Source organism: Phalacrocorax carbo, chromosome 33, assembly GCF_963921805.1.
Source record: "Phalacrocorax carbo chromosome 33, bPhaCar2.1, whole genome shotgun sequence".
NCBI classification, from domain to species: Eukaryota; Metazoa; Chordata; class Aves; order Suliformes; family Phalacrocoracidae; genus Phalacrocorax; species Phalacrocorax carbo.
Window position 1 is genome coordinate 914,415 of NC_087545.1, and position 11,947 is coordinate 926,361.

General features: G+C 61.9%; 1 protein-coding gene across 8 annotated transcripts; it reads right to left on the reverse strand.

The window, feature by feature from the left end:
* Nucleotides 1–286: 286 nt before the first annotated feature.
* On the reverse strand, nucleotides 287–10,139 carry TRIM28 (tripartite motif containing 28). 8 transcript variants are annotated; one of them, XM_064437567.1, is made up of 19 exons: nucleotides 9,876–10,139; nucleotides 8,519–8,631; nucleotides 8,284–8,416; nucleotides 7,972–8,107; nucleotides 6,734–6,850; nucleotides 6,529–6,643; nucleotides 6,299–6,445; nucleotides 4,970–5,084; nucleotides 4,784–4,896; nucleotides 4,617–4,682; nucleotides 4,418–4,460; nucleotides 4,291–4,330; nucleotides 3,738–3,797; nucleotides 2,873–3,074; nucleotides 2,552–2,799; nucleotides 1,109–1,217; nucleotides 953–1,027; nucleotides 737–871; nucleotides 287–637 (listed from the first exon to the last, which is right to left on the reverse strand). In XM_064437567.1, exons 1-19 carry the CDS (start codon nucleotides 10,075–10,077, stop codon nucleotides 467–469), a joined length of 2,340 nt encoding a protein of 779 aa, XP_064293637.1. In that variant the 5' UTR covers nucleotides 10,078–10,139; the 3' UTR covers nucleotides 287–466. The 8 variants fall into 8 exon arrangements, with proteins under 8 accessions (XP_064293637.1, XP_064293636.1, XP_064293635.1 ...); XM_064437566.1 differs by having other exon boundaries at nucleotides 4,291–4,333; XM_064437565.1 differs by lacking the exon at nucleotides 9,876–10,139 and adding exons at nucleotides 8,799–8,988; nucleotides 9,106–9,704 and having other exon boundaries at nucleotides 4,291–4,333; nucleotides 4,418–4,682.
* Between the last annotated feature and the right edge of the window lie 1,808 nt (nucleotides 10,140–11,947).

Here is an 11,947-nt window from a genome sequence, read left to right on the forward strand (position 1 = left end):
GCGCCGCCATCTTTGTTGGGGCATGGAAGGAGGGGCCTTACTGGGACCAGTTCCCCCTCCCAGAACCTCCAGCAGGGCCATACTGGGACCAAACCCTCCCCTTGCAGTGCTGCCAAGCCCCAGTATAGCCACCACCACCCATCCCATCTCCAGCCCAGAAGCTCCTGGTCCAGCACCCGCTTAGCTTCAGCCCCTTGCCCCATCCTCACGTGGGGCAAGGAGAGAAGTGGGGGGCACCAGGAGGTGGCAAAATGGGGGGGCCCGGGGGCTGGATCCAGCCCTGAGATGAGGGAGGAGCTCCACAAGGCCGTGAGCATGGCTTTATTTCTCCAGAAGACACAGACAAGGACAGTCCGGGGTGGGGGGGGGGGGGGCGGGCAGCGACACCCCCACATCCCTCCTCATGGTCCCTGGGGGCACCAGGACAGGATCCAGCCCCACTATCCCCCCCCGCCAAGGGTGGGCATCAGGGTCCCAGGGGGCCGGCGGGGGGGGCTGGCGAGCCTTCGGCCTCATCCAGAGGGATGACGGGCTCGAGGAAGAGGGCGGAGGAGAACTTGCGGTCGCCAAAGGCAGCGTTGAGCCGAGCTTCGAAGAACCGCTGCAAATCCAGGATGGACTGAACGTCCGCCTTGTCCTGGGAGGGCGGGGGGTAGGGGGGAGAAACAGGGGTGATGGGGGGGGGGGCTGGATCATCCTCAGCCCCCCAAAAACCCAGCCTGGGGGCACCCCACACCTCGGTGAGGCGGTTGAACTGCTGGATCATCCTCCAGACGTCGTGGGCGAACTCCTCGGGGCAACGGTAGTGGGGGGTGAGCTTCTCCTGCAGCTTGGCGCGGATGAGGGTCAGGTCAATGGCGTCGTGGCCGTCCTGGCGAGTTGGGGGTGAGGGATCCAGTGAGGTGAGGGATCCCCCCCGCCTCAGATCCCCCACCCCATTCACAGGACTCACTGGAGAGCTGGAGAGGCGGTGGAGGGGCCGGCAGGGCTCGTGGCAGAGCAGCTCCAGCAGCACATACTCACATTTCTGCAAGGATAAAAAGGGATCCCTCGATCCCTTCATGCACCACTGGATCCCCCGATCACAAACGCACACCCCAATACAGACCTGCTGATCCAGGGGGCAGAGTTTGTGGGGTTGCCCCTCCTCAAAGCTGTGGGCGAGGTCCTCGCTGGGGGGTGGCAGGTCCTGGCAGAGCAGACACCTCCACTCGGGGCTGTGGGATCAGGTGAGGGGATCGGGTGAGGGGATCGGGCGGTCCCCCCTCCTCTCCCAGCTCATTCACTGCAGCATCGCAGGCAGTGATCACCCCCGGCATTGAGGCCCCAGAGCTCCCCAGGCAGATGGAATCAAGGGGGTGGGGGGCAGCCACAGGATCCCACAGGGTTTTGGATCAGCGGGGGGATTCCCACACAGGTCAGGGCCCGGCAGCAAAGGATCAAGGCGGGGGCCCACAACAGAGGGGGAGTACCAGCTCCCCAGGGATCAAAAAGGTCCCAACTAATCCAAGACCAATGCGCGACTCCCCATGGATCAGGGCAGTAGATCCCCAAGGGATCTGCGTTGCTGCGTAGGTCCCCAGGTGGACTGAGGACCTACAAGGGATCCAGGAGAGCCAGGGCGGGAGGAACAGAGCGCCGTGGGGCTCAGACTCCACAGGTTCCCCCAGGATTTGGGATCAACAGGTAGATCCCCATGCAGAGGAGGGCTAGGAGATCCCAAAGGATCTGGGCTTGAAGTGGATCCCTCCATGGATGGCAGAAAGCAGGCCCCCAGGGCTCTGTGGTCAACAGCTGGATCTCTACAAGGGTTGAGACGGGATCTCCAGGGATCACGGGGCAGTCTCTGCATGGATCCGAGAGCTGGCCTGGTCCATGGGGTTGGAAGATTCCAGGAGCAAAACCCCAGCAAATACTGGGGATCCAGTAGCAACCAAGGACTGGAAAACTTGGGTGGCAGTAACTCCCTCGGAGGAAGGATCAGTGGATCACAAAAGACACCACCAGATCCCAAGGGAGAGACACGGTCCTTGGTCAAGCAGCTTCTCAAAGCTCCAGCAGTGGCCAAGGACCTCTGGGTGGGGGCAGAACTGGATCTGGGGTGGGGGGGTCAGATAGATCCCAGAGGCCAGTGATCACTCAAGGAATCTAGTGGCACCACAGGTTCTGCCCCAAGGAACGAGGGGTGGGAGCAATTCCACCCCCATCCTGGGAGAAAGAAGCAGTAGATCCTACAGGTGATGAGTAGATCCTACGAGAGATCAGCATGCCCCAAAGATTGGGTGGTTCTGGGTGACCCCTGAAGATCCAGCGAGCAGCAGATGCCCGAGATCCTCTGTGACGCCATGGGGCAGCAACCTCCAGCAAGAGGGATCCCAGGGGAGAGCAGTAGATCCTGGGGGATCTAGCAGTGCCAGAGGAGCCCCAAGGGGACGATGGAGCGGCAACCCTCAGGGACGGGAGGTCAGTGGATCCCGGGGGCGTAGGGGGAGCTGGGGAGGTGACCAGGAGCAGCGGATCCCAGGCTGCCCAGCGGATCCCCCAGACATACCTGGGGACCTCCTGGAGGGTGGGGAGGTGACAGTCGAGGTGGTAACAGTGCTCGCAACAGTCGCACATCACCACAGCACCGGCCTGGCAGCAGACGCGGCAACAGGAGACGCCGGGGCCGGCTCCCAGAGGAACAGATCCCAGCCCCAGCAAGGATCTGGGGGGTCCCGGCACCCCGGGGTACTCAGGAAGCAGCCCCACGGGCTTGGTATCCTGAGTGTCCCCGATAGCCGCCTCGTGCTCCTCCTCCTGCGAGCGGCGAGAGAGAGGTGTGAGACAGGGGAGCAGGGAGGGAGGCGGGGACGGACAGAGGGACACCCACCTTGACAGTGAGGGGGATGGGGGGCTGCGGCTGCGCCCCCCGCTCGATGATGATGAGGCTGAAGTCCTCGGCCGAGGTGCCGGGGAAGACGCGGAAGACGGGGGGCTGCGCCACCCCCGACAGATCCAGGTCCAGCCGCTCCAGGCTGACCCGCGGCACCTTGCGGAGGAGGGTGCTCACTGGGCCTGCGGGGGGGCGGCTCCTGGGGGGCACAGGGGGGTCAGGTTTTTGGGGGACACCCCCTCAACCCTCCTGGGTAGAATTCCTTGGGGTTTGGGGTGCTGGCAGCTCCTGGTCCCTTCAGGACAGGGGTGCCAACAGGGAGAGCCTCCAGCCACCCTGCAGCACAAAGGGGACAAGGGATGCAGAGACCCCAGCCACCCCCCGCACAGGGGGACAAGGGGGGGACCCCAGGAACAGAGTGACAAGGCTCAGGGGCACGGGGGGGACCCCAGGGACAGAGTGACAAGGCTCAGGGGAGCGTTGGGTACAGGGTGACAAGGGGGTCCTGGTCACCCCCTGGCACACAGGGACCCAGCCACTCCATGGTACAGGGGACAACAAGGGGGGGGACCCCAGGGACAGAGTGACAAGGCTTAGGGGCACAGGGATATGGGGGCAGGGGGGACCCCAGGAACAGAGTGACAAGGCTCAGGGGAGCGTTGGGTACAGGGTGACGAGGGACAGGAGGGCCCAGTCATCTGTGGGTACTGGGGGACCAGGCCACGAACTGTCCTGGCTGTCCCCAGGCACAAGGGACAGGGTTACCCCAGGCCTGGGGCTCCATCTCCCACACCCTCAACTCGCTGTCAGGACAGAGGTGCCTTAACTCCCCACGCACCCACCCCCGAGCCCTTGTCATTACCGCTTAACAAGCAGCTTCTTAACGAACTTCTCGTCATCCCCAGGAGGACTATGTTTTCTCCTGTATAACAAGGTTGTCAGGGCACCTGGGGAGGCCCCAGGCAGCCCCCCAAGGCTCAAAAACTGTGTTCCTCCTAGCTGGGATGGAGCACTGCTACCCAGGGACAATTTCAGGGACACAGTGACCCTGTCCCCTGCCCTCTGTGCTTGGGTATGGAGTGACAGGGGACATGGGGACTGCAGCCACCTCTGGGTATGAGCTGACAAGGGTGGGGGGAACCCCCAGGTACAGGGTGATAGGGTGTCCCTGCCGCCCCCGGACATGGGGTAACAAGGGACAGGGTCCCTGGCGGGGGGGACACAAGGAAAGCAGGTCCCACGTAGGGGGTGACAAGGAACAGTGCTAAGCCACCCCCGGGCTCACTGTGACAGGGGTCCCAAGTACAAGGTGACATGGGACAACTACATGGCAGGGGGGTTCAAAGCCACCCCCCAAGGCACAGGGTGATAAGGGCCAGCAGATCCCTGGGGACAGGGGGTTCCACCACACTCACCTCTTCACTCCTGTGACAGCAGCTTCGGGGGGGCCATTGGCTGCTGAGAAATACTCACATCAGGAGCCTGCCTCCCCTCCTTCATCCTCCTCCCTCTCCCCCCTGTGTCACCCCCCTCCCCACTCACCGAGCTCAGCACCTACAGCTGCGTCCCCAGGGCTCTCGGCCGTCTGTGGGTAAAGGTGGGGGGGGGACAGGTCGGGGCAGCCCAGCCCCTCGGCCTCCAGGGGAAACTGAGGCAGGATGGGCATCCCCAGCCCTCCCTCACTGCTCTGTGGGACACCGGAGGTCCCCCGGCCCTCCCCAGCCCCAATCTGGGGTCTCACTGGGGACTGCAGGAGGGGAACGGGGGCGCATTGCCCTTTGCTCACCACCGTGGCTTGCAGGGGGCCCTGGAAAAGAGATTTTTGAGGGGGGTGTGTGTGGTTGTTACCAGGGGGCACCCACAGGTGCAAGAGACTGCAAAAAAACACCCCCTCATCCCCCCGGGTACCTGTGAGGCACCTGCAGTGGGGCTGGAGCCACTGCAGTCCCCATGGGGGCTGGCAGCCGGCGGCTGGGGGCTGAGGGGTGGCGGTGGGAGGCTCCATTCCGAGATGATGGTGCCTGCGAGGGGGGCAAGGGGCGTCAGGGCGGGGGCCCGGGTGTCCCCAGGGGCGTCCCCTCCCCAGGGGCGCACCAAAGCTCTCGGCGCTCTTGGTCCAGGCGTTGAGGTCCCACTGGAACTTCATGTCACCCTGCAGCTCCACGGGGTCCACGATTGTCTTCAGGGCACGGTGGAGCTGAAAGTAGATCTGAGGGGGTGGGGGGAACTCGTCACAACCTGGGAACCTCAGCAGGGGACACGTGTGACAGCATCCTAGGGGTGGTTGCCACAACGCAGGGAGCCCGAGGGCACATGTGGCAGCACCCCAGAGACACCCCTCATATCATGGGGACCCTGAGGGGACGCGTGGCAGCACCCCAGGGACAGCTGTCACATCATGGGGACCCTGAGGGGAGACATGGCAGCACCCCAGAGACACCCCTCATATCATGGGGACCCTGAGGGGACGCGTGGCAGCACCCCAGGGACAGCTGTCACATCATGGGGACCCTGAGGGGACACGTGGCAGCACCCCAGAGACACCCCTCATATCATGGGGACCCTGAGGGGACGCGTGGCAGCACCCCAGGGGCAGCTGCCACATCACAAGGACCCCAAGGGAACATGTGGCAGCCCCCCAGGGACACCCATCATATTGCACGGACCCCAAGGACACACGTGGCAGCACCCTGGGGACACTTGGTCACATCACAAGTAACCTGAGGGGACACACAGCAGCACTCTGGTGCACACACTGCCACGGGGACCCTGAAGGGACACAAGGCGGGGGACCCTGAAGGGACACAAGGCGGGGGACCCCGGGGGCAGCCATCGTGCCACTGGGACCCTGAGGGGACCCGCTGCAGCACCCATCACACCATGGGGACTGCAATGGGACCCACCGCAGCATCTGGGATGTCACAGGGACCCCAAGAGGACCCGATGTGGCACCTGTCACATCACAGGGACTCTAAGGGGACCTGCTCTGGATAACCCCCATGGTTGGGGGGGGGCTCCCATCACAGCATGGGGACCTGGCATGTCCCAGGGACCCCACTGCAGCTCCCTGGGGACATGCAGCCACAAGGAGACGGGCAGGGAGACAACAGGGGACATGGGGTGTGCTGGGGGGGGTGTGGGCTGAGGGGTAGCTGGGGGCAAACCACTCCTAAGGAGACCTGACCTCACTTCACCCCACATTCCCCCCAGAACAGGGGACCTAGAGGAAAGCAGATCCCAAGCTGAGACACAGCACAGCCCAGGGCTTGGCTTCGCTCTCCCGCACCCACTCCCCCAGCGGTCCCAGACAGCACAGAACAGGGGAACTTATGGGCCCCGACTACCCATCCTGGAGGGTTCCCTGCCCAAGGTGAGGGGTTTGGGGGGGGTCTGTGAGGGGGTTTCGGCCCCTCAGCGTCTCACCAACTTCTTGGAGAGCAGCAGAGCGGTGCTGTTGTCGCTCTCCAGGGCCCAGGAGGCGAAGCGGAGGATGTGCTCCTGGTGCCGCTGCAGCTTGGTCATGGCCCAGTGCTGCCGCTCGAGCTTCTCCTGCTGCCCCTCCGTCACCCGCTGCGAGGAAGGGGACAACGTCACCTCAGGGCAGAGGGACGGTGACAGGGGAAGCGCTGGCACCGTGTCCCCGCCCGGCTCACCTGGGCGTCGCTCACCAACACCTTGCCACGCTTGTTAAGCTCCTTCATGATCTGGAGGATGGCCATCTTCACGTCCACCTGCACCCGCTTCTGCACGTCCGTCACCTGGCGGATGCTGCCGGCGGCGAAGGGAAGGGGAGAGGGGGGTAAATGCCCCCGTCGGGGGCGGATAATTCCCCCCGGGGGGGGCAGGTGGGGTACGTACAAGCTGCGCACTTCCTTGGTGGAGCGCTGCAGGCTGGCGTGTTTGTCGCCCAGGCGCTTCACCAGCGTCGCCAGCATCTTGCGCTGGTTCCTCACCGCGTCCTCCAGAAACTGGTACCTGCGGGATGGGGGCGAGAAAAGGGGGTCGCAATGGGGCTGGGGGGGAGGGCATGGGCTGCGAGCCCCAAAACACCCCACTAGGTGCAGCACCCCCCCACCAGCCACCCATGGGGGGGCCCAAAAGAGCCCCCCCACCGAGAAACCCAGACTCCTGGAGCCACTGGAGAAGGAAACCAACTTGAAGAAGTTAACCTGCTTAGTAATTACCTAACTTTCTCATTAACTTGTTAGTCATTAGCGATCAAATTAATTTGGATGAAGGAGCTGGCCGGGCTAACAAACCTGTGAGCCGCAAAACTTTAACTTAATTAGTTGTTTACTTTAACTGAATTAGATCTTACACATGCAAAAGGCTTTTAATATAGCGAATCAGTCAGGTAAGTAACCTAAGTAGATACCTGCTCAGATAATCAGATAATTAATCAAATTAGTTATCGAGTCAACCAGGAAATTTAACCAGTCTGAGCACAAAACTACTCTATTTAAACAAAAAAAAAAAACAATTAGAAATCAGTTAAAAATCCAACTCATTGAAATAACTGAGAAGGTAATTAAATTGATTTTTCACGACTAACAAATTAGACATCTCCAATTCCTTAAAACCTTAAAAGCAATTTAAGCCCCTCAAACCAACCAGGGCGCTAATTAACAAAGTACCTAATCAGATAACAAACTTACTTGGTTAAAACCACAAATTAACTCAGTCAATCCCTTTAGTTGGCCAACTAATAACTAATGAGCTTCATTTTTTGGACTAGATGATCCCTGAGGTCCCTTCCAACCTGGGATTCCGTGATATTTAAAAATCAATAACTAATGGATGAGAATAATTAGCCTGTGGCCTAACTTCGGTTCTTTTTCAATAACTAGTTAATTAGCTTAATCAGTCATCTACCTTCTTAGATATCTGATAAAAACACATTTAAGGTGCTGTGGGCCCTCACCGTTAAGGCACACAGGCGACCTTTTCAGGTGATAAATAAATTTGTTCAGTTACCCAACTTGCCCCAAATCACTGTTTTTAAGGGATAACGAGCAGGATAACCGATTCAAGCGATAATTAGCCACAAAAAAACCACCCAATTTGTATTAAATTGATTAATGCCGGCGCCCACTCACTGGTGGTCCTTGTGCGCGTTGAGCTGGCAGTCGCGGCAGGTGAGCGTGTCGCACGTGTCGCAGAAGAGCACCAGCGGCTCGTGCTTGTGCACGGAGCAGTACACGGCGCGCTCTCCCTCCTTCGCCTTGCCGCTGCCTGCGGGAAACGCGGTGTGACGTCACCACGACGTCACCGCGACGTCACCTGCACCCAGCGGGGACCTGCTGCCGGAGGAGGCATCCCAGTGGGACAGGCACGGCCGCCGCCGCGGCACCTCCAGACGTGCCGGCCGCGAGGTCACCGCCTCGGCGGGGAGGGTGGCGGGGACAGACCTGTGGCCCGGACCGTGTGGTCCTTAGTGTACTTGACCCGCTGGTGGGCCTCCACGCAGGTCTCGCAGAGCGGCTCCGAGCACTCCACGCAGTAGCTGGTGGCCAGCGCGTTGTCCTCGCAGCTCGTGCAGCACTGGGGGGCGAGAGACGCAGCGTGGGGACGCCGGGCCCGGCCAGGCGCAGGGAGCTTGCTTCAGCCTAATTAATCGTTAATTAAGCATTAACGAAGCGTTACCTGAGTCGACCCCTGGCTGGTGGCAGGCGCCTCGGCCCCACTGTCCCTCAGAAAGTAGTTCTCCACAACATCCTTCAGGTGACACTGGTGTTTGCAGATGGGGCAGTCGACCACTGCGGGGAGGTGAGCGGTGGGTGAGGGTGTCAGAGGGGGCCCAGTGTCACCCCAAACTCCCAGTCACCACCGTTTGTCACTAGAGAGTCCCCTCAGGGACCCACGCGGTGCCTTGCCCCTGCCAAAAAACGGGGTGGCTCATTAGCGAGGTGAGCCGCTAACGCACTTTGGCAGAGAAGGAAGAAACCAGAAGACGCTGGGTCCTGATGGTGACGTGCAGACCTTGGGTACCTCCAAAACTGGAGCCCCACCATGGCCCCGGGGCTGACCCCGATGTCATCGCAGAGGGGACAGCGCCTCGGGGGGGGGGTCCCTGCTCCCGAAGCAGGTCCAGCATCAACCCAGGTCACCTACGGCTTTTTCCAGCCGAACAGCCAGGTAAGGAAGTTTCTCCCATTATCCACCACAAACCTCTATGGCTGCTGCCTCTTGCTCGGCTCTGTCATCCACGTTTGCAGCAGCCACTGATTTACCTTTCCTCCTCCTCCTCCTCGCCTCGAGGGAGGTGGCGCAGTGACGGTTGAGATGCCATCTCCCGCAGACAGCGGCGAGAGGATGTGGTGCTTTTGATCCCTCCAGAAGCCTCCCCGCAGAGGCAGAGGGGTGCGGAGATGGCGATGAGAAGCCGCAGTGGAGGCAGCCGGCGTATCCCCCGCCGGGATGGGACAATGCCGTGGCGGGAAGGACCCAGGTGGGGTCAGAGCAGCCATGGGGGAGTTGGGGGCTGCTCAGGGTGACAAACTGAGGTGGGAAGGAGGCCACCGAGCACAGGAGAATTGGGGACAGACAAAGGGCCACCCCATGCCCAGGTGAAGTCCCACACACGACAACCCACGTGGGGAGCCCCAGGGGAAGCCAAAAGCGTTGACAGCACCCCAGCTGCTTCACCCACGGGTCCGCTTGCACCCTTCAGCCGGGCTCCAACCCCACACCACCCGAAAAGGCCCTCATAGGCGCCCAGGCCCACCTTGATCCTTTTTCACACCCTCACAGGGCTGTTTGGGGCACCCCACCCGTCCGTACGCCCTCCCCGGTCTCGCACACGCACCCCCTTTGCACGGCTCCCGGTCCCGTTAACGCAGCTTGGCACCACCCTCCCACCCCTCCACCGCCTTCCACGACCCCCCCACCTTCAGTTGGGCCTCACACGGCCCTTCCCCCCGCCAAGCTCCCTCCCCCACTGCTGCAGGGCTCCCTCGCCCCCCGTTAACAGCCCTCCCCCGTACAGACGCCCTCGCCTCACCTGGGTCATCCGGGGCGGGGGCGGCGGCAGGGCCCGGCGGGACCCGCAGGCACTCCCGGCAGACCGAGTGGAGGCAGGGCAGCAACCGCGGCTCCCTCTCGGCTCTCAGCCTCTCCCGGCAAACGCCGCAACATTCCAGTAAATCCAGAGAATCCGGTCGCTGCCCGGCGGGGCCGCTCGCCTCCGCCGCCGGGCTCGACATGGCGGCCGCTACCCCCCTCAGTCCCCTCACGGGGGGCTCGCGAGCCACCGCCGGCTGCGCGCGCAGGAGCCACCGCCTCCGCCGGAGGTAGCCAATCAGCACCCGCCCTGCTCCGAGTGGGGCGGGGGCTCGCCGAGATTGACAGAGGGGGAAGGCAATGGGAGGTGAGGAGGATGGAGAAGGCGGGACAGCAGGGAGAGAGGGGCGGGAAGGAACCGCCAAGCACGCGAGCGGCGCGGGGGGCGGTAAAGGGGGACGGGCCAATCAGCTAATTCACTGGGTGGAGACCATACCTTATTAAGCCAATAGGTATCCGCAGAGCGCGGACTGACAGCTCATGGATCCAACCGCTTCTTCCACGCGCTCCGCCCCCAGGATGGGAGGGCGAATGTTGTCTGGAAGCCGAAAGGGCGGGCAGGCGGGTCGAATCAGCTCAAGGAAGGCGGTGACTTCTAAGATGGACGTTGAGCTCAGCCAGTCAACGTCCACACTCCTCGGGGAGGCGGGACAGAGACTCTGATCGACAGCTCAGCGAACCAATCAATTTTGCAAGTACCTCAGCGTCCCTAGAGCCCATCCGCAGTGACTCCGGTTCGGCCGCCGTCAGCGGGGGTCTTGGGGGCGGGAGGGGGCTCCGGGCCGGCGGGGTCTGCCCGGGGCAGAGGGGTCCCAGGGCATGGCTGGGGTGGGGGAAGGACGCAGACAGGGTATCGCTGCCAGGCCTGGGTCTAGGTCTGGGTCTGGGCCTGGGCCTGGGTCTGGGTCTAGGCCTGGAGCTGGGCCTGGGTGTGGGCCTAGGGCAAGGCCCGGGCATTAGCTTAGGGCAAGGCCCAAGGCTGGGCATGGTTGTGCCAGGCCTTGGCTGTCAGCCTGGGGCTGGGCTGGGGGCTCAAGCTGAGCTCTGGCTCTGAGCAAGGACCTGCCCAAGGGCTGGTTTTGGGCCTGGGTGGAAGCCCAGGCTTAGGGCTGGTTGTGGGCGAGGGTCTTAGGCCAGAACCTGGCTCTACGTTGTGGTATGAGTTCACGTCCCTCCCAATGTCACCCTGAAATCACCACCCTCACCCACAGCTCACCCCCAGCCATGCCAGGACCAGCCTGGACAGCCCCAGTTCAGCTCCCTCAGCTCCCCGTCCTGTCCCGGTGACCCCATCAACACCCCCTTTGCTAACCCCAAGCTTCCTGCGTTTCCCTCTACCCACCCATCTCATCCTGCCTCATGTTTTTACTTCCCAGTCAGTTTAATCCTTGATTTCGCTCTCAGAGGAGAAGCCTGAGAGTTTCCAAAGGGTCTTTGAGGTCCCCAGAGCCGCGTTTAAGTGAGTAAAAACACCTTAAAAATACATAACCTTGCCACTGGAGAGGGTGATTTAAGGCTGACGCTGGGTGAAAGTTGCTGGGGGGGGTCATAAAGGTGTTTGGGGGGGCCCAGGGTGGCGGACTGGGGGCAAACTGGGCCAAACTGGGGCTCCCCTCACTAGCTGCAGGGGTGAATATCTCCCATCCCCTCCCAAAAGAACCCAGATTTTGGCCTGTTTAATGACCTGCCAGTAGGGGGGAGCCCCAAAACTGAGGGGGTGACTGTGCCCACCCCGATAAATGGGGTCTGTCTGAATCCCTTCCCCAGTTCCCAGCTGGGTGCTTCTCCACTCCCCTACTCCCAGTTTGGGGCGTTTCTCCCAGCCCCCTCCCTTGCCATTTTTTGGGGGAGGGCTATTCCCCTCTCCCATTCCCAGTTTAGGGGCAATTCCCAGTTGCCCATTCCCAGTTTGCAGATTTATCTCCCTCCCCTATTCTCAGTTTGAAGGCGGGTTTCTCTCCTCCATTCCCAGTTTGGGAAGGGTTTCCCCCTCCCCCACTCCCAGTTTGGGGT